This window comes from Acomys russatus, chromosome 11 (assembly GCF_903995435.1).
Source record: "Acomys russatus chromosome 11, mAcoRus1.1, whole genome shotgun sequence".
Lineage (NCBI taxonomy): Eukaryota > Metazoa > Chordata > Mammalia > Rodentia > Muridae > Acomys > Acomys russatus.
This window is the reverse complement of record NC_067147.1, coordinates 37,600,817-37,625,964: the sequence shown is the minus strand read 5'-3', so window position 1 is coordinate 37,625,964 and position 25,148 is coordinate 37,600,817. Positions and strand designations below refer to the sequence as shown.

The 25,148-nt window shown below is 45.7% G+C and overlaps 1 protein-coding gene and 1 long non-coding RNA gene across 2 annotated transcripts in view; both read right to left on the bottom strand.

Moving 5' to 3' along the window:
• The window catches only part of Micu1 (mitochondrial calcium uptake 1), a 127,198-nt gene that overhangs the window by 11,042 nt on the left and 91,008 nt on the right, over nt 1-25,148 (bottom strand). Inside the window, exons 8-9 of the mRNA XM_051153089.1 lie at nt 23,881-24,018; nt 9,657-9,765 (exon numbers count right to left, since the gene is read on the bottom strand). Of these exons, the coding sequence (XP_051009046.1) occupies nt 9,657-9,765; nt 23,881-24,018 (247 nt within the window). The remainder of the gene's footprint in view (nt 1-9,656; nt 9,766-23,880; nt 24,019-25,148) is intronic.
• Nucleotides 19,254-19,667, bottom strand: LOC127195600 (uncharacterized). The gene is made up of 3 exons (XR_007831386.1): nt 19,592-19,667; nt 19,379-19,411; nt 19,254-19,345 (listed from the first exon to the last, which is right to left on the bottom strand). It is a non-coding gene; the product is annotated as an uncharacterized LOC127195600 (long non-coding RNA).

Sequence of the window (25,148 nt, the reverse complement as noted above, 5' to 3'; positions counted from 1 at the left end):
TTTAAAATGCTAAGTGACTTTAAATTTGGGACAATAAGCCAGGTCTTTGCATGGCAAATGCCTCCTAAAGCAAACATTTATTTTAGATTCTGAGCTTCTTTGCCCACACTGTGAATAATTTTACTTTAAAATTTGATGACTTTGTCTTAGACGAGTGGAGTCCTGGCCAGCGTTCCCCTTCACATAACAACATTTTCACAAGATGCAACGATGAGGCCATGAGGGGACCCCTTCCAAACACTGCAGACTTTATCAGCAGTGGTTCCTTTACGTTCATGATCCCTTCCCCACGCATGTCTGTGACAATGCCACCTCCACGCTCCAGCTAGGCTGTGTGGGAGATCCCTGCTCTGAATTTTCTTCTCTTCCTGGTGTCATATGAAAGTATTGTGCCTCTTTTTTTTTTTTTTAAATAAAAAATATTGTATTATTACACATGTTTGGGTGTTTTGCCTGCAGATCTGTACACCATATGCATGCCTGGTGCCTCCTGAGAAGAGGGTGTCAGGTCTCCTGGAACTGGAGTTACAGATGGGTGTGAGCTACCACATGGGTGCTGGGAACCCAGGTCCTCTGGAAGAGCAGCCATCTCTTCAGCCTGGAGTCCCTCCTCCCCCTTCTTCCTTCCTTTTTGATTTTGGGACAGGGTCTCTCTGTGTAGCCTTGCCTGTCCTGGTCCCTCTGTAGACCAGGCTGGCCTCAGAGATCAACCTGCCTCTGCCTCCCGAGTGCTAGGATTGAAGTCATGCGCCACCACCGCTCAGCTTGGAGTCTTTTCTAACATCCCAGGTCCTTCTGATTTCCACGTGCTAAGGAGAGCACTGGTGTGATGTTCAGAGCCTGAGTTTCTGTCCTGTTTTGTACCACATTAGCTGTGATTTGGGTAAGTCATTTTCCTTCATAGTGAATGAATTTTTATTGTAGGTTAAGAGCAATAAAGTAGTTTAAACAAAACATTTTTAAAACTCCCAGTCCTAAAACTTTATAACTGCCATGTTGTTTTCTTTTTCTTTTTAATGATGTAATAGTTTTAGTCCATTACAATGTCCATATCTTAGGAAGCCTTCAAAGAAGAAACTAGGGGGACGGCTCAGCAGTGTGCACTGCTCTTCCGGAGGACTCAAGTTCAGCAATAAGGGATTGGATGCCCTCTTTTGACCTCCGTGGGCATTTACTCACATGCATATACCTTTCCCCACCCTCCATAATTTTAAAAAAGTCTTTTAAAAGAGGGCTGGAGAGATGGCTCAGTGGTTAAGAACACTGTCTACTCTTCCAGAGGTCCTGAGTTCAGTTCCCCAGCAGCCACATGGTGGCTCGCACCATCTGTAATGTGATCTGATGCCCTCTTCTGGGATACACTATCATATACATAAAACAAACGAATAAATCTTTTTTTTTTTTTTTTGGTTTTTCGAGACAGGGTTTCTCTGTGTAGCCTTGGCCATCCTGGACTCACTTTGTAGACCAGGCTGGCCTTGAACTCACAGCGATCCGCCTGCCTCTGCCTCCCGAGTGCTGGGATTAAAGGCGTGCACCACCACGCCCGGCTCAAACGAATAAATCTTAAAAAAAAAAAAAAAAAAAAAAGATCTGAGCAGAGGGGCTGGGAAGGTGTCTCAGTGGTTGAGCGTGCTGGCTGTTCCTCCAGAGGATCCAGTTTTAGGACCCAGGTTCGAATCCTAGAGTCCCCATATGGCAGATCACAGATCTCTGTACCATAGCCTCTTCTGACCTCTATATGCACTAGGCATGTAAGTGGTGCAGAGACATTCATGCAGGACATACATGCAAGCAAAACACCCGAATCCCGTAAAATAAAATTAAATCTGAAAAGCAAACCAAAACTATACGACAAGATCTGAGCAAAGCCCCAGAAGGCTGCACCTAGGCTCCTGACGGCTGCAGCCACCAACTGTGCTGACTTTCAGCTGCAGAGCCAGGGGCACAGTATTTATGACTGGGAATGTCCCAGGCTCCTCCAGTCACACTTTATATATAGCTGCCCTCAGTCTTTAGGTGTGCTTCATACCTTTGTACAGCCAGAGCACCAAGCTGCAGAAATGAGATGGTAGAGGTACTAGCCAAGGTCTAATTACGTTTTAAATTTTCTAAAAAGGAAATAAAAGCTGCCACTTTCTCTTTTGGGAATCCAATAGCTTTTCTCTGACTTTAAATACATCTGATAATTATAAATTAGTCCATTTTCATGTGGATTCGCACATGACTCTGGGCTATATCACGATGGATCTTCATTTCATCGTCATTCCCTCTGGATTTACAGTCACCTAGGAGACACAGCTCTGGGTGTGTCTGTGAGAAGGTTTAACTGGAGATGGAAGACCCGCCCAATAGGTTGGGCTGGAATAAAAAGTCAGGAGGAAGTGAGTTGAGCAGTTGTACTCACCCTTTCCTGCCTCCTGACTGTGGCCTTGATATGACCCTTCCTACCACCACAGCTAGAGCCCCCACTGGGACTCACTGCATCCTCTCAAACTGTGAGCTAATAACAAAGGACCCCCCTTCTGGCCTCTGCGGGTACTGCACGTACACACATGCAGGCAAAAATGCCCATAAAACAAACAAACACATTAAAAAAGTAACTATAGATCTATTTCCTCAAAGAACAAAAGTAGGCTACAACTGCTTCAAAATGGTCTTTTAAGACTTTTAACAATTATTTTTATTTTTGTGGTATTGAGGACCAAACCCAGGGTTTCTGGCATGGTGGTAGTGGTAGTGGTCCACTGGCAAATTATATCCTTGGTATTTATTTAAGGACTTTATGGAGCTGTCACAGCAGGGGGTGGTTTTTCTGGTCACCCTTGATAAGTGTGGAGATGGGAAGAGGGCCAGGTGACGGTACCCCGGGCCAAGCCGCCCAGTCAGCATCATCTCTTCCATTTACCCAGAGTCTGAGGGATAAGGTCTGTAACATCACCATCCCCAAAGCAGGGACCTAAGGTTTTAAGAACTTAGATGACGGCGGGTGTGGTGGTGCACTCTGGAGGTAGAGGCAGGTGGATCGCTGTGAGTTTGAGGCCGGCCTGGTCTACAAAGTGAGTCCAGGACAGCCAAGGCTACACAGAGAAACCCTGTCTTGAAAAACAAACAAACAAACAAAACAAAATAAAAAACAAATCCAAAAAACAAGAAGACTCTGTGTGGTGGCACGCATCTGCAATCCCAGCACTTGGCAGGTCCGGGGAAGACCGGAAGTTCAAGCTCAGTCTTCTTGGCTATATAATGCATTTGAGGTCAGCCAGGGCTATGTGAGACTCTGGGTTAAAACAAATCCCGCTTCTGTGTCCTGTGTCACACGCTGGATGTGCTTTTGGTTGTAATCTGATGGCTCTCCAGTGGGCTACCACCTTTTCCTGGGACACGAATGTAGGCAGCTATGTTTTGGTTGCCATGTGAAAAGCGACAAGGTTAGAAAGACAAGGAACATAGATAGATGTGTTGACTGAGGTATTCCTCTATAAGAAATGAAGGTAGACTAGGCCATCCCCAGGACTCTACCACTGTAAGGAGAGCACTAATGGTGCCCGAGAGTAGGGGAACCTGCTCCTGGGGGAAATGACAACTCCCAGACTTGGGAGAAGGACACCACTTCCCAGGAGGGCTTAATTCTTACCCTAAAGGTGGCTGACTTATTTGGAAGGCCGAGGAGGCACAGGGACTGTCATGATATGAGGCTGGTTCGGGTTAGAGAAGAAGGCCTAGACTTACCCTTGCCCCACTATGTTTGCCCAGCCAAGGCAACTGGAGAGAAGTGGCCGAGAGCCTGTCTCCTGGAGGCTGCCATGACTGCGGCTCCCAGTGGTGGACCTGCACTGTGCTCTGTACTCAAGACTCCAACTGAATCTTGAAATATGCAGAGAGGCGAGACGATGGTATGGGGTTTAGGAGATGCCATTTTATGTCTTGACTCTACCATGGCTTCGCTGGGCAGTCGTGAGCAAGAAGTTTCCCTTTTTATTCCCATACCCATCGAAAGGGGGTAACAGCATCTCCACAGTCTGGGTTTTAAGGACCAGAGAGAATGTACACAAAGTACTTAGCACTGTGGGTGTCATGGAAGCTGCTGTGAACTCCTGATGTGCGGCGTTGTCAGAGGCCGTGAAGAAGCAGCACTACAGAGCACCCTCGGTCCTCATGAGGTACCAGCGTGTCTGTCTAACACGTCTGCACAGAACGCGAGGGCTGCTTGTGAGCTAGGAATTGCTTACTCCACCAGTGATGTCCGACTTCCCCAACAACTCAGGAGGGATCTAAAGTGCAAAAGATTGAAGTCTTTACCCTAAATATTAGATTCACAGAGTTTGATGGCACAGGGGTTCTCAGAGGTTATCCTTGTGGTCCAAGTCACTTTAGACACAAAAGAAACTGGAATCGTTTGATGATGAGAACGGTACTTCAAAGGTCACCTTGGGGCTGCCAAGAGCATTGTGGCAGAGTTACATGATGGTCTTGATATTTATTCTCTTGTCCTACAGAGTGATGGGGAGAGGCTTGGGGTGGTGGCAATGCACACCTGCAATCCCAGAACTTGGGAGGCAGAGGCAGGTGGAGCTCTAGAGTTCGAGGCCAGCCTGGTCTATAGAGTGAGTTCCAGGACAGCCAAGGCTACACAGTGAGACCTTATCCCAAAACAGAAAGATGGAAAAAAAAAATTAAGGATAACTTTTTTGTTGTTGCTTTTTGTTTGGTTTGTTTTTTTTGGGTTTTTGAGACAGGGTCTCTCTGTGTAACCTTGGCTGGGATTAAAGGTATGCACCACCGCGCCCGGCAAGGATAACTTTTAAATGAGCTTTCAATCTAAGGAGGTATGTGTAGAGTCTGAGCAACAAAGGCAGTAGCCACTATTTGTGATTATTTTCATGTACATGGGGGACACACAGGACTCACATGATTACCACGTCTACTACCCTGAGGGGCTTGCTAGCGGCTCCTGTACCTGGAAACCTTCTCTCCTGGCAGAACGGACATGCTTTGAGATTAAAGAGGCCATAGCTCATTTCTACGCTTCAACTTGAATTCATCCACTTCATCACAGGGAGGCACGGGAGTGGAGGGGATGGGGGGGGGGGGTGAGAGAAGGCATGTTCGCTTTCCTATGACCTTCCTCAGCAGGTAACTTACATGATTCACACAGCCCGTCAGAGGCAGTACAGCTAATCCTATGTGTAGGAAGGACAAATAGAGTTGGCTGTCCATAAGTGCTATGAGAGATGACCCACAGAGGAAATCCAGTCTTTCCTGGAGACCATGTGCTTGTTCAGAAGGTCAGAAGTCACTGGGGTCACCTCATTCTTATCTGAGTTGTTACCACATGGCCCACACAAGCCAGAATAATGACAATAACCTCAGCGAAGCTTCCAGCATGAGGACTGGATCGTGTTCTTTGATGGTGCATCCATCAGTGTCCCTGCTGCCTGTCTGCACCTCTGGAACTGTTCAGGGGAGCTTTAATTTAATCTGTAAGGTACTAAAGGTATTCTGGAGCAAATCAAGCCTGGAACCCCTCCTTTGGGGATGAGTAGCAAATATTAGCATATTAAAAGCCAGCAGGGGCAGCGCTTAGGGAGAAGTTCTGTGCTATGCTGGCATTTTCCAAACTTATAAATTTATACCGTGGAGCACTTTTCTTTGCAAAGCTAGGGAGGACTCATTACCACATCGATTACAGTGGTGCTTGGGAAAGTCTGCTCAATTATGTTTCAGCGTTGGCTTGTAAGCTCTAAAGCTGCCAAGGAAGAAATGGTGCCAGGGCCTTGGAAAGATGCCAGTGTCTGAAGGTCGTGACCTTTCTAGGAAAAAAAAAAAAAAAAAAAAAAAAAAAAGAGGACAGCTGCATCGAGGGCAGTGAGGAATGAGACGAGGCTGGGCAGCGAGCGCACCTTCGACCCTGCTAGGTTCCTGTGTGTCAGGGCTCCACTCCTGTCCCCACATCGTATTGCTCATTAGCACTCACCACACTGACTGGAATTCCTGTGAGCTTCTTGAGGCTAGAACCCCCATGCCTAGCACGGTGCCTGTGCTGCTGGCAGAATAAACAAATGAGCAGCATCAGACTGTGGCCATCTTGTCCAACTTCATAACATGACCTTTTAAGCAAATGTGCAAGGTGACAGTGTTTTCTGTACATGTTGAGAGGACCCGGGCATTGCTAAAAGGCCTGTGGTTACATAGACTCCACCAGCACCAGCAATCCCATTTGGAGTCACGAAGCCACAGATAGGATTCCCTTAGAGCCCTTAAAGAGCCTGCGAGTTCTTCCTCAAGGCTGCCACCATTTTGTATGGATGGCTGACCCTTGCATGCAGGCTGTTTCTGCAGAATACACGCTCTGTTTTTACATACTATTTGCCCCTTACAATCCGTCCTTACGACACCCTATGACCCATATATCGTCACCCTTACTTTCTTTTTTTTTTTTTTCACATTTTTAAAAATATATATTTTATTAATTTATTCATATTACATCTTAATTTTTTTTTATTTATTCTTGTTACATCTCAATGTTTATCCCATCCCTTGTATCCTCCCATTCCTCCCCCCCCCCCCATTTTCCCATTATTCCCCTCCCCTATGACTGTTCCTGAGGGGGATTACGTCCCCCTGTATATTCTCATAGGGTATCAAGTCTCTTCTTGGCTACTTGCTGTCCTTCCTCTGAGTGCCACCAGGTCTCCCACTCCAGGGGACATGGTCAAATGTGAGGCACCAGAATACGTGAGAAAGTCGTATCACACTCTCCACTCCATCCTTACTTTCAACACATAGAAAGAGCCCAGGGCTACCACGCTAGGAAATGAATGACAGCAGCCAAGACAAACTCAGGCAGCATGACATCAGTGCCTGGGTTCTTGGGAGACAGGGTCTCCTGTAGCCCTGGGGGTGGGGGTGGGTTCAAACTAACTATGTAGCCGAGGTCGACCTTGAAATTCTGATCCTGACTGTACTTCCAAATGCTGGGATATCACTCATGGGTTACCATGTGGTGCTGGGGACCAAACTCAGAGCTTGGCACCTGGTAGGCAAGTACATCCCCAGCCTTAGAGGGTGTTCTTAACTTAAGCTCCACACCATTTTTCCTTTTTTCTAGGGTTCATCTCAGTACTAGAAGTTACACAGTTCTGGGTGAGAAGAGGAAAGGCCTGTAATTCATGGTGAGTTATTGCCCTAGACACGAACATTACACGAGGAAGACACAAGAATTTAGCTGGGCAGTAGATGTGCAAGCCCACACACAAGCTCAGCGAGAGATGCTGCAACAGAGAACGGGATGGTTTGACACCGGGTTTTTCTCTGGGCAGCCCTGGCTGTCCCGGAACTTGCTCTGTAGACCAGGCTGGCCTTGAACTCAGAGATCTGCCTACCTCTGCCTCCTGAGTGCTGGGATTAAAAGCATGCACCACCGCACCCAGCTGACATTTAAAAAAAAAAAAAATAGCAGTCCTGGGACACAAATGCATGTGGTTTATTTTGTTACTCAGCATGAAGCTAGGCCTTATCCCTTTGATGTCTACCAATGTATGTTCAACGGATCCAATGTAGAACATATAAAGCAAACCAAGGAGTCAATGACACAGCACCACAGGCCTGAAAGCTAAGTGTATGCTGCATGTCAAGCACGGCTTCCAGATGTAATAGTGAGTACCAGAGGCCCGCCATCTTACTCAGGAAATGGCCCAAAGTCATTTGAAAGGAACTCCCCCCTCCGCCTTTTTAATCACGGGGTTGCATTTCTCTTCGTTACCACTACCCTGAATCATTCTATTTTGTACACCCTATAATTTAACACAGATAGTGATTCATCTGTACGGTTTTCTTTAAGTGGCTCTGTTGGCTTTAGTTGAGGGGGGGAAACATAGAGGCACTTATTAATTCTATTTTTGCAACTTCTGACTTTAAATCTTATGCCTTTGGATTTGCACACGCTATCTAATCCAACCCTGCCTCGGGAGACGGCAGCCCAGCCAAAGCTGCTCTGGAAGAAGGAAGGGCTTGGTACTGCCTCGCCATGACATCCCCACCATGCTTTCCCAGAGAGATGAGAGGAGGCGTTATTTTAAGCAAACAAGTGCTATTTTTTTTTTTTTTTAAAAAGCTCTATGGATAGATTAAAATAAAAGGCATCCAGATCAGAAAGAGAAAAGTAAAATGAGTTCTGGCTGCAAGTAGGGTGATCTCATTTGTCTCTCTAGCTTTACTGACATATAGCTGACACAGAATTGTGTATTTAAGGGTCTCAACACAACGCTCTGGCAGGTAATACACCGTGAAGCACTACTGCAATTAGCCTAATTAGTGGTTTTTTTTTTTTTTTTTTTCCTTTTCTTTTTATACAGGGGCTTGCTATGTAACTTAGGCTGGTCTTGAATTCATGATCCTCCTGCCTCAGCCTACTACAGGTGTGGGCCACCATGTTCACCTTCCAAATCAACATTTTTATCTCTTTAGGGGTGTGTGTGTGTGTGAGATCAGCATTTAGCATTTCCTTTAGCAAATCCAAGCCTATGATAGAGTGTTAGTGACTTAGTCACCACTAGTAACCAGCTCTCCAGGACCCTCATGCTGTGTGTGACTCGAGCTTTGACCCCTTTGACCCCTCTTCCCATTTAGCCGACTCCTGGACCCTGCAGCAACCACCATTCGATCCTATTCCTATGGATAGTTTTCAGATTTCGCATGTAAGTTAGAGCCATGATCTCACAGTAAGAAAAAGTAAATGTGAAGGGATCTTCTGAAAGGTGCTAAACAGGCAAGACTGTGTTCTAAAACCTAAGTTGGTGCTTCGGGCAGACGTAAGAGGATGCATCGTGGCACCTGGCAGCGCATGCGCAGTCTAAATGTAGCGAGAGTTTATCACAGTACAGTGAGAAAGGAACTTCAGGAGCCCAGATGAACATCTAGATATTCAAGAATAGATGAAAAGCACCTGAAATGGTAAATATGTGGGTAAATTTAAAAGACATTTTTTTCCTTCTCAATTCTTTTTTGTCGGGTGGGGGGTGCTTTTTTCGAGACAGGGTTTCTCTGTGCAGCCTTGGCTGTGTTGGACTCGCTTTGTAGACCAGGCTTGCCTAGAATTTACAGAGATCTGCCTGTCTCTGCCTCCTGAATGCTGGGATTAAAGGCGTGTGCCACCACGCCGGGCCTCCTTCTCAATTCTTAAAAAAAATGTAACTGTTGAAAGCCTGCTCCTTCATCAAAGACCATGTCCGCTGAGTGACTCCGGCTTGGAGGAGAAAGGTTTTAAAGCTCTGCCTTGCTTCACGCCTGCTTCTAGGCTAACCACAGCGGTAGTCTCCCCTGTCGGCAGCACAGCCAAATGCATGTGCTGAGCTTGGGCGAAGTGCACAGCTCATTTAAGGCCAACACAAGAGGACAAACCACTGGTTGCTGGTGGTGAATGCCTGTAGTTGCAGCACATGGGAAGCAGAGGCAGGGTTCTCAGTTCGAGGCTAGCCTGGTCTACAGAGTGAGTTCCAGGACAGGCAGGACTACACAGAAACCCTGTCCTGAAACAAAATGAAGAACAAACCAAAGGACAATGCTAAGGAAATCTGACATTTTAAGGCGAAGCATTTATCCAGTAGGTACACATTAGTGCTCAGAGCTTTGAAAGACAAGTTCCGGTTCATTACCTTTATCGAGAGATGCTCCGGCCATGTGGTAAAAGCTCAGGGCAGTGTCCACGTCATTAATGTTCTTCAAGAAAGTGAAGAAGTTCTCCACCTCCTGGAAAGTCAGGCCCTGAAAGAGGAGCGACAGCAAGATAAAATGGAGCCTGCGGCAAACAAAGCAAAGGCAGTGTGAAACCCAGCAGGAAACACACTCCCCATCTTACAGACACCAGCAGCTGTGCACACCATAGGACAAAACTGTAGAGCAGGGGGTCTCAACCTTCCTGATGTTGCGACCCATTAATACAGTTCCTCATGGTGTGGTGATCCCCAATCATAAATTTCGTTGCTACTTCATCACTGTAACTTTGCTACTCCTATGAACTGTAATATAAATATGTTTTCTGATGGTCTTGGATGATCCCTGTGGAAGGGTTGTTTGACCCCATAGGGTGAGAACCCTGAGGAGAGCGGCTGGCTAACTGCTTTGCCCTCCCATGTAGAACCTGACAGAAAGCTGTTTGCAGTGATGGCTGGGCATGCTTAACCGTGCTTTCCAATCGGCCACATTGTTTGCTGAACTTCCTAAGTGTGTTGTGGCCATTTTGCCTGATACACCTCTTTAGAAGGAAAATCTAGTCAGGACTTCCGTCTAACAGTCTGCTCACAGAATCACCAAAGGCAAGGACATATGAGGGAGGGAAGGGTTTGGTACTTAGTGAACCCCCAGCACTGACAAAGGAAAGCGGTTCATGATCTCCATTTAAAAGCTGCAGAAGATGCTGGGTGGTGGTGGTGCCCAGAGGCAGGTGGATCTCTGTGAGTTCAAGGCCAGCACGGTCTACAGAGCAAGTTCCAGGACAGCCAGAGCTAAACAAAGAAACCCTGTCTTGAAATGGTGCATCATGGGACCCTGATGACATACACTGGATGAGGACATTCTTCTCAAAAGCTGGTCAAAGCTGTGCTCATCTTAACAACTCTCTCTATGACAACTCAGGAAAGCAGCTCTCCGCAGCAGGACCACCTGGAGCTCCTTCTGGGGTAGCGGGGGGGGGGGGGGGGGGGAGTGGCCTACTTGCTTTCCGCAATGTCTCACATATCATGTGTGACAACAACGAAGGCAGAAGTGGAACACTGGGAAATGCCCTGAGCATTGTCAAAGCAGCCACAAGGCCCCAGCAGACTGCACATGTTGGCTAGCTTCTATGCGTGCTGGTACTTCAGGTCTCTGTCCCTGTACTACAGGTCCCAGGACCACAGTAATGAGGAAGCTGGGACACAGATCATCTTTCCTAGCACTCTCCAGGCTGGGCCAGCTGGGTCTTTCTTATCGTATCAGAGGGCTGCAACTCTGGGTGTATGACTATGTCACCTGATTTTCTGTAATTGTTTTCCTTTGGAGAATCAGAGAATTTAAAGATATCTTACTATACAATATGATGACTCTTAAGGGTGCATAAAATATAAACATCTAAATTCAAGAAGCTGTTATTAAATTAGTACCCACAGGGTCTCCATTTGGGTCAAGGAACCTATTAGATTCCTCCCCACTGCATGCCATTTTCCAGTCAGGAGTTTCCACCACCTGTATCCCTAATAACAATCACCATATGATTTTAGGGGATTCCTTTCCATTAAAACAAAACAACACAAAACAAACAAAAACAAAAACAACAAAAGCCAGTGCTGGTGCCTTAAACAGAACTTCCCTTAGACTATTTTTGAACTTTATTCCATGCTTTTGCTTACCTATAGTTTATTCTTTTGTTTTTTATTTCTTTTTTTAATTACTTACTTACTTACTTACTTACTTACTTACTTACTATTAGCTTTTTGAGACAGGGTTTCTTTGTGTAGCCTTGGCTGTTCTAGACTCACTTTGTAGACCAGGCTGGCCTCAAACTCACAGTGATCCACCTGCCTCTGCCTCCCAAGTGCTGGGATTAGAGGTGTTCACCACCACCGCCTTATAGTTTGATTATTTACTTATTTTTTAAAGATTTATTTATTTATTTATTATGTATACAATGTTGTGTCTACATGTACAACTATGCACCAGTAGAGGGCACTAGATCTCATTATGGATGGTTGTGAGCCACCATGTGGATGCTGGGAATGGAACTCAGGACCTCTGGAAGAGCAGCCAATGCTCTTAACCTCTGAGCCATCCCTCCAGTCCAGTTTTATTCCTATTGTATAAGGTATTATATCATTTAAAGATGTGACATTTTTCTTTTTGAAAGGACTCCCTATGTATCTGAGTTTACTACAGTGACTATGTGTCTGAAAGTGGGTATGGAGGTCAGAGGGCAATGGAGTCAGTTCTCTTCTTCACTTTTGCATGGGTTTCTGGGGGCACACTCAGGTCACCAGGTAGTAAGTGCTTTTACCCACTGAACCATCTTGCTGGTCCTCACAAATTGGTTACCTGTTTCAAACGGGGGTGATCTCCAGCTTTGGGGAGTTATGCACATAAGTGTATTCATACGCACTTGCTCAGTCAAATGCTTACCTACCTCTATGCACCAAGTGGCACAATTTTTGCAGACCCTGATTTCAGGTCATTTTCTCCTTCAGAACTGAGGCTCGCCCCCGTTATGGATGCTACAGTGTGCTGGCTGATGTAAGCATTTGCTTGGCATCCACCCTGTAGGTGAGTGTCTCACTGGATTAGAAGCTCAGGTTTACAGTATCACTCTATCTGCGTTGGGTATACACTGACGCCATCTGTCTTCTTCTGTCAAAGACCAGTGAAGATGAGAGCAACACAAGTGTGCACGGAAGGGTGAACCGGCTAACCTAACAAAGAAACCAGGTCTGCCCCCCCACCCCCCATCTTTCCAGGCCACAATGGCGCATGTCTGCAGTTCCTACATTCTGGAGGCTGAGGAAGGAGACTTTTGAGTTTAATGGTTGCCCTGGATACTTGGTGAGACCTTGTTTCGAAAACAAAACAATAACAAAGGGCATGGGGGAAGGACTTTTTTTTGTTTAATTTCATTTATATGAGATACTTGGTTTGTTGAATTTACAGAGAGATTGTAGAATGGTGGTTACTATAGGGATTGGGGAGTCATTAACTGGAAAAGGGTTTCAATTTGGGAAGGTGAGCAAAGTTCTGGAGATAGTGGTGATGGTTGCCCAACAATAGGAATGCACTTAAAACCACTGAGTTAGACAATTAAAAAGGGTTAAAATGGCAACCTCGGTGTGTATTGGGACACATATACAAAATACAATAAAGATTTATAGCTTGATAAAAATTAAGAGATGGATAACTCTGGGGGTGGGGGGCAGCGGGCAGAATTCGTACTCTTCCTCCTTTTCAAGAAAACTTTACAAGGCTGAAGAGATGACTCGGGAGTTAAGAGCACTGGCTGCTCTTCCAGAGGACCCAGGTTGGGTTTTCAGCACCCATGCATTGGCTTACAACTGTCTGTAACTCCAGTTCTAGGGGACCTGATGCCCTCTCCAGCCTCCTCAGGCAAGAGGCGCACATGTGCAGGAACTTAACACACAGGCAAAATACTCATGCACATAAAATAAAAATAAAATCATAAAATACAACTTCAAGCAGGGTGTGGTGGCACACTCCTTTCATCTCAGCAGGGAGGCTCTCTGAGGCAGGTGGATCTCTGTGAGTTCCAGGCCAGTAAGGACTACATAGTGAGACCCTGTCTCAGAAAACAAAAAAGTAAACGCAAAAGCAACGATAACAAAACCCCCAACTTTTGCTTATTAGTTACTGTGTGTATGTGATTGTGGGCGTGTATCACAATGTGTATGTGCAGGTCAGGGGATGGCTTTCAGGAGTCAGCTCTCTCCTTCCATCTTACAAGGCAAGAGCTCTTGTTTCTGTTGCTCTGTGTGTTTCAGTAGAGCTGTCCTGAGAGCTTCTGAGCAGTTCTCCTGTCTCCACCTCCCACCTTAGCATCTAAGTGCTGGGATTACGGTCCACGCTATCTCATCTGGCTTTCTTTACATGGGTTCCTGGGACTGATCTTAGGTCATGACGCTTGTGTGGCAAGCACTGTTATCTGCTGAGCTAGCCCTAAATTCATATTCTTTTTTTTTTAAAGTAGGGTCGAGGATTGACCATGGGGACATGTGCATGTTAGACAAGTGACCTACTACAGAGCTGCACCATCATCCTCACACTGGAAAAGGTTTTGAGGACTAAAGGCTGACTTAAAACTCCTAAAACAGAGAGGCCATGTACAGAAAACACTTCGTAGTTTGATAACGAAGCTCTAATGTTTACTTGTTAATTTTTTGTGAAACATCAAATACTACAGAGCAAGAGCGACTTCTCATGCTGAGCTTACTGGAGGGCAGAGAGGGGGCGGGGAGGTCAACCTGCACCAAGTGCCTATTCATTATGATTTAGACAAACAGTGGGATAGAAATCATCCGACGATGCCCTTAAATCTAATATATAACGCTCTGTCTTTATTATACAGACACAATAAAGAATATTTATTGAATGCTTACTTGCCATTCAGCACTCTGCCAAGAACAGCAAGAGAAATAAAACTACACTGGACAGAGGACTTGATGTTATGGGGCTTATAATTAACATAGACCTCCTTAAAGATGAAACCAGCCACACAATTCTTATTTCCTACTAACTGCGTTATGCATGCATGCACACACGCATGCGTGAATCCCAGGTGAAGTGGGAGTCTGCCTCGAAAATATATAGAGGGTGATAGAGCAAGACACTTGATGTTGGATTCTGGCCCCCATGCAAACTTGCGAGGTCATGAATGGATGTGCATGCAACACACACACACACACACACACACACCACACACCACCATGATGTTTGTGGAGGTAGAGTAGAGGCTGAAGGGCTATGCTATGGTGAGCTGAGCTGTTCAGTCAGGAAGACTAAAGCTCATGTATAATATATTGGTTGTGAATGGAACTGGTGTCACAGCAGCCAGGGAGTGTCCCCTGAGTTTGGGGACAGTAGAGTCTTCTTGATGGTCTATGGGGAGGTAGAAAATCGGGATGTTATGGAAAACTGTTTTGTAAACTAGTTAATTAGTAAGTGTGGGGAAGACACACTTACACAGAGGCTGCTCAGAGATGAAGAGAAGTGGAGGACATTTTCTAGGCGCTGTGGAAGCGCGCCTAACACCAGAGGCTTGTTACTGAAGGGAACAGACTTTCTTCTTTTCTTTTCTTTTTTTGGTTTTTTGAGACAGGGTTTCTCTGTGTAGCCTTGGCTGTCCTGGACTCGCTTTGTACACCAGGCCAGCCTCTAACTCACAGCGATCTGTCTGCCTCTGCCTTTGCTGGGATTAAAGGCGTGCACCTCCACACTTGGCCCGGGGATAGACTTTGGAAAGTCAAAGCAATCAACACAAGTTTAGAAGAAAACAGTGGGGGGTTTTTATGGTCGAATGAGGCAAGAGTTCTTACATGGCAAAGCTCAATCTACACCAAAACCAAAACACCAAACCAAACCAAACCAAACTAACTGGTAAATCAGAGCTCATTCAAACCAAGAGAAAACAGCCTCTTTTAGAGGCTAAAAGAAAAGATTTGAAAATCACTCTTTTTAATGAAGGACTTATACCCAGATTGTAGAAAGAACACGTACAACTCAATAGCGAGAAGACTAAGACTTGATTTAATGAAAGGTTTGGTAGTGCAAATGTAGGTGACGAGCATGACAGCACTTGTCCTATATACACAAGGTTTGACCTCAGCACTATAACCAAATGAATAAACATCCAGTAGACATTTTACTAAACAAGATACATGAATGACAAACACATTGGGAAAATACAAACTAAAACCATAATGATAGCTGCTAAAATGACATTTCAATTTTTTGGCTTTTTGAGACAGGTTCTCTCTCTATGGCTTTGGCTGGCCTGGAACTCACACTGTATATGAAGTTAGCTTCTCCCTCCCAAGTGCCAGGATTAAAGCTGTGCATCACCATGACCAACCTAGTTTGGATGTCTCTTAAAAAGTTAAACACAAATACCCATATGACCCAGCTATCTCCCTCCTAGGAGCCTTCTATAATAGTAACAACAACAACAACAGGTCCAGGGGTAGGAGAGATGGCTTGGTAGTTAAGAGCCCTGGCTGCTCTTCCACAGGACTCAGGTTCAATTCCCAGCACCCACATGACAGCTTATAACCATTTATAACTCCAGTTCCAGGGGATTTGACACCCTCTTCTGCAGGCACTAAAGCACACAAGCAAAACACCCACAAACCTAACATAGTAATAATAATAAAATTAATGGACGACGATGTCAACAACAACAAAACATAGGTCCATGTAAAACCTTGCACATAAACATTGAGAACAGCAGTATTCCTAACAGCCTAAAGTGGAAGCAATTTGGTTGTGTATTTGATGGTGATTCGGTGAAGAAAACACATGGATGATGGAATGCTCTTTACTACTCAGCAATAAAAAGCAAAAGAAAAAAAAAGATTAATATGTGCATCAGCACAGATAAATCTTCAAAGCATTATGTTAAGTAGAAGAAGCCAGAGGAGAAACACTAGACTAAGATGCTGCATTTATTATGAAATGCTCAGAGCAGGCAAACTCTCTGGAGAGACAGGGTAGATTTAGGGGAGTAGGGCAGAGACGCACACTGATGGAGGACTGGCACTAGGATCTTTGGGGTGAGGGTAATGTCTGCATCCTGGATAGCAGTTATGTTGCATAACTGTGCATTTACTAAGAACCACTGAGCTGTACCCTTGATGACTTTTATGGTTTATAAAATATACCTCAGTAAAATTGTCTAATAAACTAAAGTGCAAGACTGGTGAGAGGGTTCAGAGAACCAAGGTCCTTGCTGGCAAGCCCAGTGACCTAAGTTCAATCCTTGGACTGTATATGGTGAAAGGAGAGCACAGGCTCCTTCTGTTGTCCCCTAACACACACACACACACACACACACACACACACACACACACACACACACACACACACACACGCTGTCGAATATTCCAGTTGTCCTCTGACCTCCACACACATGCTGAAGAATATATGCTCTTTCCTCTGCCATTTACATTAAACTTTACATTTAAAAAGTAAAGTTAAAAAACAAAAACAAACCAAAACCAAAACCAAACCAAAACAAAACCAAAAAACCCCAACAAGCCACGGTGGAGCACGTCGCAGAGGCAGGTCGCAGAGGCAGGTGGAGCAGCATGTGGGAGGCAGAGGCAGGTGGAGCTAGCACGTAGGAGGCAGAGGCAGGTGGAGCTAGCATGTGGAAGGCAGAGGTAGGTGGATCTCTGTGAGTCTGAGGTTATCCTGGACTACAGAATGAGTTCCAGGACAGCCAGGGCTACACACAGAAGAGAAAGCCTGTCTCTAAAGCACTAAACAAATGCAGCTGGAGTAGCTAAGCATGAAGGTGAGGAGAGCCTGGCTTCCTCCGGCATCAGCTGTGGCCAGACACCCACACCAACGGTGAGGGGCCACAGATGGGCATAAGACTTGACTGAAATTAGATGGAGAAAATTCATCTGCAGGGAGTGCATCCCACTGCTCAAGGTGTCTTTGTGGCTCACTGAAGGGTCGCTGTCTTTCTAATAACGTGGCTGTCACTCATCTTATCGTCTACTCTCTGCCCTCCCTGCTTCATACGATGCTCTCCTGTCCTACACTCCAGGCCTGTCTTCAGCTGCAGCCTGACGACTGGGGAATTACAGACCTGTGGCTCACGTTCCGCAAGCATCTATTCTTCTTGGAACATTACTTTCATCTCTTCAGCTCTTCCTGCTCACATAGTGTCAGGGATTCCCTGCTGTCAGAGGACTGGCTCCCGGACTTTGTGGTGGAGGACGTAAGGCCCCCCCGCCATCCGCTTCAGTAAGCGGGTTTTTCTATTTCCCTGGCAACCTTAGCTGGAATCTGGTGACAATGGCTCGTGGTTTCTCCCCAGCCTGTATTTACTCTGATCATAGGGAGTAAAGAGTGGCAGTAGGGGGCTGGAGAGGTGGCTCAGAGGTTGAGAGCGCTGACTGCTCTTCCAGAGGACCCCGGTTCAATTCCCAGCACCCACATGACAGCTCACAACTGTCTGTGACTCCAAGATCTGACACCCTCAGACATATATGCAGGCAAAACACCAATGCACATAAAATAAAAATAAATTATATTTTTTAAAAAGTGGCAATAAGCCGGGGAGTGGTGGACATGCCTGAAATCCCAGCACTTGAGGGCTGAGGCGGGAGGATTGAGAGGTCAAGGCCAGTGCAGGCTACACTGTTAATTCCTTACCAAAACCTAAAAGCAAAACTATGGCAATTAACAGGGCCACCAGCAGGAAGATTATAAAATCTTCTTGGCTTTGGATATTGATGTTATTTCTTACGATAGTGTATGGTTTCTGGTCAGTAGCTACCTTTTCAAAGCCGGGCGTGGTGGTGTACATACCTTTAATCCCAGCACAAGGGAGGGAGAGGCAGGCCGATCTCTGAGTTCTAGGCCAGCCTGGTCTACAAAGTAAGTTCTAGGATAGCCAGGGCTACACAGAGAAACCCTGACTCAAAAAGAAGAAATAGAAAAAAAAAAAAAAAAAAAAAAGGGATACTGTTTCATCTCAACAATGGTTCTGTCTACCAAGCAAAACTATGATAACTGGGCACAAGAGTGGCACATTTAGCACATAGAGGAAAGCTGTCAGTATAAGGCCGGGCATGGTGGCGCACGCCTTTAATCCCAGCACTCAGGGAGGCAGTGGCAGGAGGATCTCTATGAGTTCAAGGCCAGCCCGGTCTACAAATTGAGTCCAGAATAGCCACGGCTGCAGAGAAACCCTGTCTCAAACCGCCCCCGCCCCCCCAAAAAAAAGAAAGAAAAGAAAGAACGTTGTCAGCATCACGTCCTGCCCTCACTGTCTTCTCGCCACTCGGACCAGCTCTGTTGCTCTGGTTCTCCTGAAGATGTAGGTCTGTTCCAAGTTCATCTCTATGCGCTCTGTGGGCAGAAGCACCTCATAGCTACTGCGGCTTGGCAGACCCACGTTCCTCATCTCAGCTGCACTGAGCTGCAGCTTCCAGACCTGCATCATTTCAAGAGACCTGGACAACGCAGCCAAGCTTGCTGGCCCTGGGCTGGGCTGTCACAGCAGTGGCTGGCTCTGCTGCTGCGATGGGACCACCTAGGAAGCCTCCTCACTGGTGGTTCCAGGACGCCTTCTCTGAAGAGCAGCTCTTCTTTAATGCAGTTCTAGGCTGTGCCCTCTCAGCCACCATGGGGCTCTGTTGTCCTCACCATGTGAGCAAGCTGTCTCCACTTCCACCCCCAACAGTTCTATCTCCCAGGTCTCATCTGCTCCTTATGTGGGTTTTCCTGGACCTCCCCAGGAAGTCCGGGAAAGTGGTTGGCTCAGAGTTTGACAGAGAGAAGACAAATGAATATTGTATTAACAAGATAAAAAAGAGGCAGCAGCCAGTAACTGGTGGTGGCCAGCTGTAAGCTGCTAGGCTCACCTCTATAGAATTAGATTTATTTGCTTAAACTCTAAAGAGATTCTTTCTTTGTGCAGCATCTTGAGGGGAGGAAAAGGGACGAAGGCTGGGATAAATGAAGCCACGGAGTTTAAGACACACAACCCTGGACCTGCCAGTGTGAGAAATACACCCCTGGACTTGCCAGTGTAAGACACACGCCCCTGGACCTGCCAGTGTAACACACATATACAAACCTGGACCTGCCAGTGTAACACACATACACACACCTGGACCTGCCAGTGTAACACACATATACAAACCTGGACCTGCCCTGCCAGTGTAACATACATATACACACCTGGACCTGCCAGTGTAACACACATATACACACCTGGACCTGCCAGTGTAAGCTACACATACACACCTGGACCTGCCAATGTAAGACACACACACACACACACACACACACACACACACCTGACAGTATAAGATACACATACATGGACCTGCCAGTGTAACACACATATACAAACCTGGACCTGCCAGTGTAACATACATATACACACCTGGACCTGCCAGTGTAACACACATATACACACCTGGACCTGCCAGTGTAAGCTACACATACACACCTGGACCTGCCAATGTAAGACACACACACACACACACACACACACACACACACACACACACACACCTGACAGTATAAGATACACATACATGGACCTGCCAGTGTAAGCCACACACATCTGGACCTCCCTCTGATCTCTGACTTATTTGGTTTGAAGAAGTCTTGCCATTTTATTTTCTGTAAGGTTTATTTATGTTTTATGGGCATGAGGTTTTGCACATATGTGTGTGCATACCATGTACATGTCTAGTGCCTGTGGAGGCCAGAAAAGGGCACCCTGGAGCTGGAGATCAAGATGGCTGCAAGCCACCACATGGGTGCTGGGAACTGAACCCAGGTCTTATAAGAGCAGCAAGCACTTTCAACAGCTAAGCCAGCTCTCCGGCCCTTACATTTTCACATTAACGGATCCAAAGTGGAATGAAGGAGGCAGCTAAAAACAGATGGAGATTTCTCCTTAATGGAAAGTTCTGGAGAGATGGACTGGAAACATTAGGAGCAAAGGCCCTTTATTAACTCTCATTTTGGCTAATTGCTATGTTCACAACCATTTAATCAACACAAGAGGGCAATCAATTCTAATCTCCTAGCTAAAGCAGCCTAGAAATTTTGGCCCAAAGTAATTTTGCACCCAGATTTTCAGTTTCTCAAAGTTTGTCCTTTCACACCAGAGCTCTTATTTTGCAAGGTCTTTGGTCCCAAATTAACTCCTATACAAGCTAAAACACTTTATGCCTTCAAGGGAGATGTCTCCAACACCTCATCCATTACTCTCAAATATAAATTCAGGATAAAATATGAATTAGGCTATCATGATTGATAGGTAACTTAAGGTCAGGCCAATGTCTGCAGCAACCTTTAAAATATAGGTCTGCTCAGGCTGGGTAGATAGATCAGCATAGCACATCTGCCTAGCACGCATGAGGGAGCTTCAGCACTCCAAAAACCTAACAAACAACAAACAAGAAAATCTCTCAGAAAACAAAGATGAAAAGTCTGTCTAGAGAAAAGTGGGTTTCCTGGATGCAAACATCATGTATCTAGCAAAGGGTTAAAACACCCACCTACACACATGCGATCAATATCTTAGAATTTCCACAGACACGAGCTGGGTACCTGATAGGGAAGAAATATTCTCTTCCTTCATGAATGACAGGTCTGCCCCTCAGCCAAGAGAGCACCTGCTGTGGAAACAGGCTGGACGAGTTGCAGAAGAACCTAGCCTGGTTCTGAGTCCTTTCATCTTTTCAACATCCAAGGCAAAGAGGAAAAATGTCCAGCTGAGAGGCAGTTGGAAAGCAGTGGTGTTCATAAAAGAGCTCTTACTCAAACAGCAAGGAAACTGGGACAAATACTGGCCATTCTATTTCTTCCCCGGTTATTGGCTTTTAAAAGCTGTGATGGTCCAATGGCAGGCAGATAGGAAAAGTGCAGTTCTCAAGGGTAGTGAGGTCAGGGGTTTACTCACGGGGATCATGGGAACCGCTAGGGAGGTAGCTGAACCCATCTTCAGAGAAGCTTTGTCTTGATCACATCAGACTACTCTGGCCATCACTCACGGGACATTTGCAGTGCCACACTGGTGCTCTGATCGTGGCCACGTGACTACTGCTGTCCAGTGGAAAAGGTTTGGGGCCTGCACTGAGCGCCTCTGAGTAGATAGCTCTAGGCCCGGCTTTACAGTGGGTCTGTGTACCTGAGCAGTTAGTGGTCAGGGTCTGCTTCAGTCTGGTCCGCCTCCAGTGCTGTCCGGACTCTGTGACGGGCTCACACTCCTCATCTCCCTAATTCTCTAACAACTTTATCATCAGTCTATTTGACCCTATTCTCGCTCACCCCCACATTATCATCCACAGTGGGGCTATGACTCTCTTTACGTAAACAACCTACCATGCCACTTCATCCTCAAGCCTTCAAGTACCCCCTCACTGTTCCCGGTAGGGCCTCGGCTTCTTCTGTGTCTCTCTGACCACATCTGTCTTTGGTCTGGGATGCTCCAGTCACGATAGCTCCTCAAATGTACTCGGCTTGCTTTATAGCTGATTTTCAACTCAAAGTTTGTGCCCTTGTGTTGGCAGGATATTTGATTGTAGAGACCAAACCAACGCCACTTTGTGTTCAGGCCCTGAAATCTTGAACCGCAGCTCCCCTTCTACCCTTTCACCGCCCCCCACCCTCCGGAGTTTCCAGAGAGAGAGCCACAAACATACAGTTAGTAACTGTTCCTGGGAGCTTGCACCCAGGACCAACCAATCAGAGCTATAGGTCATAGTGACCAGAACAAACAAGAAATTCCCCCCTATGGTCTGCACCTGATCCCTCAGCCAATCAGCTTAAAGGACAACATTTCTGTACCCCCTCTGACCTATCATATAACAGCAAAGCTTGGAAACACCCCCTACCCCTTCAGTTTTTCCTTTAAAAATCCTGTTCCCCTAGCACTTAGGGACAGCCATCTTCCCTCCTCAAGAGGTAGCTGATGGTCCAGGCTCTGAGTTTGACTAATAAACCAGACCCTATGTGATTTGCATCCAACTGATTCCTGGTAGTTTTTGGGGGTTTCATGACTTGAGCATTACATTATCCCATTGTGAACCTTGAGATTGTGAACTGGAAAATCCTGTTTCTTGTTTGGAGTGTCTCAGCCCTAGCACACACCTTTAATCCAAGAGCTTTCTGTAAACAGGATTAAATAAGGTGAGCAAGAGGGGGGAGCAAACAACCAGATTGACAGGAAGTGAACATGGAAAAAAAACCATAGAGAGTGAGAGGAAGTCCAGAGGATAGAGAGATGCACAGGAAGTAGAAAGGAGGGACATTGAGCTGAAAGGTATTTAAGACAGCAAGAAGGAGAAAGGGCTTTTTCCTTCTGGGACTTCGGCTAAGTAGGCAGGGTAGCTGGGTGCTTTCTCTGCCTCTCTAAGCTAGGATATTTTTACCCCAGCATCTGGCTCCTGAGTTTTGATTGGCAAAATTGAATGATTGGGATTTTGCATTTAAAACAATACCTTTATGAGGTAACTTTTGTCAACTTAGCATTAAGTTATCATCATCTGAGAAGATAGAGCCTCAACTGAGAAAACTGCGTCATCAGATTGGCCGGTAGGCAAGTCTGTGGGGGGATTTTCCTGACTAATAACTGAAATGAAGCGAGTCTAGGACAGCCAAGACTACACAGAGAAACCCTGTCTCGAAAAACAAAACAAAACAAAACAAAACAAACCTGAAAAGAGAGGGCACTACGGCCACTGTGGGCTAGGCTATATAAGCAGACTGAGAAAGCCTTAAGCAGCTTTCCACCATGGTCTCTGCTTTAGCTCCTGTCTAAAGGTTCTGCCTTGGCTTCCTCTGACGATGATTATAACCTGTAGGCCCACAGAACCCTTTCCTCTCCAAGCTGCTTTTTTGGTCATGGTTTTTAGCAGGGAATTGAAGCCTGGACCTTTTGTTTCACAATTTGAAACCTTGTCAGTTGAGCTGCTGGGTCACTCTTTGGTCGTGGTTTTTATTGTAGCAGAAAACAGACTGAGTAAGTCCTTTCCCCACCTTCTCAGGCCCCACTGGATTCTGTCTTGGCCCACAGTTTTCCTTCTGTGTGAGACCCTCCTCAGAAGATCTCTCCAGGTGTCACGGTTTTAAGTTTAACAGTGTCAGTGATTACCAGACCCGGCTCAGAGCTCTGAGGCAGGCCTGGATACTAAGCTGTTGTGTGGTCATCTCCATGTGGATAGCCTATATTTATTTTAAACTCAAGACATCTACGACAGGCTCTATCTTCCCATCCAAACTAGTTTTGTTTTAAATATATATACTTCTCAATCCCAGTGCACAATGCTACCTCTGTTTAAACAAGAAACCTGGGGTTCTTCTGTCCTCTCTCCTGTTCTTTGTCCACTGTTCATTGTTTTTCTCTCTTTGGACATTAGGTATGAGAGATATATTCATTATTGATTTTTTTTTCCCCTCAGGACAGGGTTTTTCTCTGTGTAACAGCCCTGGCTGTCCTGGACTCCCTTTGTAGACCAGGCTGGCCTCAAACTCACAGCGATCCGCCTGCCTCTGCCTCCCGAGTGCTGGGATTAAAGGCGTGTGCCACTGCCACCCAGCTGATATTTTTATATTAACTGGATAGTCCCCATGGTCCCTGCACCCAAGGCAGCCTACCTTCCCATCTTTGAAGTGCTTCTTCAGCTGTCTCTGCATGGCGGTCAGCTTCTTGGATTGCACTCCGCTGTAGGCCAGCAGCATGCCACCAAACTGCCTCTCAGTGATTCTCCCGTCTATTGGGTCATGGCGTTCAAACTGGGTAGGAAGCAGACAAGAGTCATTCCTGGAGTTACAGAGAAGGGATTTTGATGAGGACTGCAGAATGATCAACTGTGTTTGATGGGAGAAATGAATTTCGGTCTCAGTTCCCCACAGATAAACCAGGACTACTTATATGCATGCATAAAATTATCACAATGAAACTTATTACTGAGTTATTAATATGTTACTAACAACAACAATAATCATAAATGAACAGTAAAACCCAGGACAAGGCTCCTCACACCCTGCACAGGTCAGGTGCATCCTTGAGAGGAGAGTATCAATTTAAAATTCTACAAAAATTCATAACATTTTCTCTTTTAAGACAGGCTCTTAGTATGTAGACCAGGCTGGTCTCAAACTCACAAAGCTCTGCCTGCCTGCCTCTGCCTTCTAGGCACTGGGATTCCATACATTAATAGTAATGACCACTCTCTAAGATCACTCATACCCTTGCTTCTCAGAGAAGACTGAAAGACCATTACACATTTAATCAATTATGCATATGCAAATATGTACAGTCAAATATGTATTAGCAAAATCAAGTATTTTTATGCACTTAGATCTCTAAGGATTTTCAAACAAGAGTAATATATTTACAAGTTTTCTCAAAAATGGTAACTGAATGTTAGGATATCACTAGAGCTTAAGGAAAATATGCCTTTAAAAAAAGATGCATACACCATAATATGCCTTCAGTAGGCTTGCTAACTACAAAGCTACTGAGAAATCATTAAAAATATTTAAATATGCAGATAAAAGGCTAAGAGAAGAAGAACCTTGATCTAAGGGTTACCAGAAAATTAAGATTTCATTTAAAGACAGAGACAAGGGAGCTCTCTCTTGGTCCCAGCTGCAATGTTAATTTTAATGTACAAACATATAACATGGTGGCTACGGGCCTAGTGGCCAAGTAGGGAGCGATATGATGTGAAGATGGTAGAATTTCTCCATGGTTTTATTAGGCTATCACAGATACAGGGACATGCTCACATTCCTACACGGCAGGGCTAATCTGTTCTGAGAAGGTAAACACAGATGCCAGGTGGCACTAAGTAAGCTCACAGCCACACACACTCCCCAATGCCTTCTAGTTGTCCAGAATTTGGGTTAGTCATCATGCG